The sequence below is a fragment of the Sciurus vulgaris genome (genome assembly GCF_902686455.1).
Source record: "Sciurus vulgaris genome assembly, chromosome: 15".
Taxonomy (NCBI): domain Eukaryota; kingdom Metazoa; phylum Chordata; class Mammalia; order Rodentia; family Sciuridae; genus Sciurus; species Sciurus vulgaris.
The window spans coordinates 28,318,226-28,320,636 of NC_136476.1; the positions used below are offsets into that span (position 1 = coordinate 28,318,226).

At 41.1% G+C, this 2,411-nt stretch overlaps 1 protein-coding gene across 1 annotated transcript; it reads left to right on the forward strand.

Annotated features, from left to right (window-relative positions):
• Nucleotides 1-1,076: 1,076 nt before the first annotated feature.
• Nucleotides 1,077-1,961, forward strand: LOC306645684 (protein S100-A16-like). Its single transcript, XM_079113681.1, has one exon. It carries the CDS (start codon nucleotides 1,097-1,099, stop codon nucleotides 1,403-1,405), a length of 309 nt encoding a protein of 102 aa, XP_078969807.1. The 5' UTR covers nucleotides 1,077-1,096; the 3' UTR covers nucleotides 1,406-1,961.
• Nucleotides 1,962-2,411: the final 450 nt, after the last annotated feature.

Here is a 2,411-nt window from a genome sequence, read left to right on the forward strand (position 1 = left end):
AAAATTCTGAGTTTCATTAATGATTCGTGACTCGATATGAAATGTAATAATTAAAATACTTCACATCTGAAAAAAGGTATTTCAATATAAATTCTGGTACTCACTTTTATGTGCTGTAGGTAGTATGATGGTTTCCATGCTTCCATTTCAAAGTAGAAAAAAATTCGCTTCCTATGAGGTTTATTTCTGATGCTAATCTTATTATATAGCATTGAAAAAGTCTAGATTATCAATAGGGCATAATTTTAAAACAGATTCTACATTGTACAGGCAACTGTGACCTTTTAAAGTTCTATCATATTATATAGTATAGAGATTCAGTTAGGAAGATTGTGTCCTCTTAATTAGAATTGTTTGCACATATTTTTCTTTAGTCATTGTTCTCACATTTTCACAATTCAAATATAAAGATAACCCCTTGCATTATCTTAAAAATTAGCTAAGAAAACGTCTGTTAAAAAATAAAATTTGAAATATCTCAAGGTTCCTAACTTGTAAAATTATCAAGTCCCTATTTCATGTGCAGATTTCTCCCTTCCTCCTTCTTCCTTTTCCTTCTCCCCTTCTTCTTCCTCCTTCTTTCTTTCTATTTCTAATGTTATTCCTTATTCCCTTATATCTTTCTTGTAAAAAAGATTGATTTGGAGCTTGGTTAACATTGCAAATAACTTATTTAATACTAATGCATTCTCAAACATGGGAAAAATATTCAACATTGACAAAGATTAAGTATATGGTTTTCAAAATACTTATGGTAGAACACATGAAAAAGCAGGACTTCTTGGAAGCCTAAGACCTTTTTTTCCCCCAAGAAAATTAATAGCTGATTAAACAATCTTTAAAGTATAATATACTCATAGAACAGAACATAAACAATGAATCATATGAAATAAAAAACTAGGACAGCCTCTAGTCAAGATATGGAAGTTTCGTTTGCAGGGTGTGGCAGGGGGTTGGGGAGGCTGCACAAAATCGATTTGAAGGATCGGGATCTTGTCTTTTTCTGGAGATGGGCAGCTGTGGCCTGAGCCCCTGAATTTACTGCCTTGGAGCCTGGAGAAGGGATTGGGGCTCCTAGAGGAGCTGAGGCAGTGTAATGGCAGACTGCTACACGGAACTGGAGAAGGCAGTTGTCCTGGTGGAAAACTTCTACAAATATGTGTCTAAGCACAGCTTGGTCAAGAACAAGATCAGCAAGAGCAGCTTCCGCAAGATGCTTCAGAAGGAGCTCAACCACATGCTGACGGACACTGGGAACCGAAAGACCGCCGACAAGCTCATCCAGAACCTAGACGCCAATCATGACGGACGCATCAGCTTTGACGAGTACTGGACCTTGATAGGCGGCATCACCTGCCCCACTGCCAACCTGATCCACCAGCAGGAGCAGCAGAGCAGCAGTTAGAGGCCTAACCACCACCCCTTCCTGGCCCTGACAGAGCCCCAGCCCGGGTGTTCCTCCCAGGCGCCCTCCTCAACTCGGTCCTCTCAGCCTCTTTCCTTGCTTCTCCCTCCAGACCTTCTCCTTACCCTTGTCAGCAGTGGAAGGGGAGATGTCAGGTTCCTTTTGTGAGTATCTCAATGTGGGGGTGCTGCCCTGAGGGTCTCAGTCCCTGGAGCCAGCAGGCCCTAGGGCTCCCCTGTGAGATCTCAATGCCGTTTGGGGACCCCAAGAGTTTGTCACCTGTTCAGTCTTCCAATGCCTGATTTTTTGTCTGATTCCTGCCTGATTCCGGGTCCTGACCTCCTGGGGTCAGCTTGCTGCTTGAGGTCTCCCTGCTCCTGGTGACAGCAGTGGCAGAGACCTCTCCCCTCCTGCATAGTCCTCAGCTGGGTAGAGAAGCATTTCCAGGGACTCCCCTCTAGCTGCCTTTGTGTCTGGGAAGGAGCTAAGCAGGGCTGAGCCTTTTCCCTCTGCTTAGCCACTAAATGACAGTAATAAAGGCTGAATTTGGAGTTTGTATCCCTCTTAAAAAAAAAAAAAAAAGATATGGAAGTTTTTCAGCACTACTGATCTCATGTGCTCTCCCACTCCCTCTTCTCTATCCTTCCTAAAGGCAAAAAAAAAAAACAAACAAACAAACAAAAAAAACTATCTCACGATTAAACTCTAGAGTTTACAACAACCTTGAGCATCACATAAATGTAATCATGTAGTACATGCTATTTTGTTTCTGGTTTCTTTCCTTCATATTATGGTTGGTTACGTTCATGTTATAATTTGTCAAATGTCATCTAATATACCACCCTTTATATATCTACTCTATTGCTGATAGACATTGGGTCATTTCCAGTTTAGAGCAATTACAATTAATGTTCTAATAAACATCCTTATAGATATTTCCTGGTACACATGGTGTATATAGTAAGGAGTAGAATAGCTGGATCATCTGGAATGCATATGTTCAGCT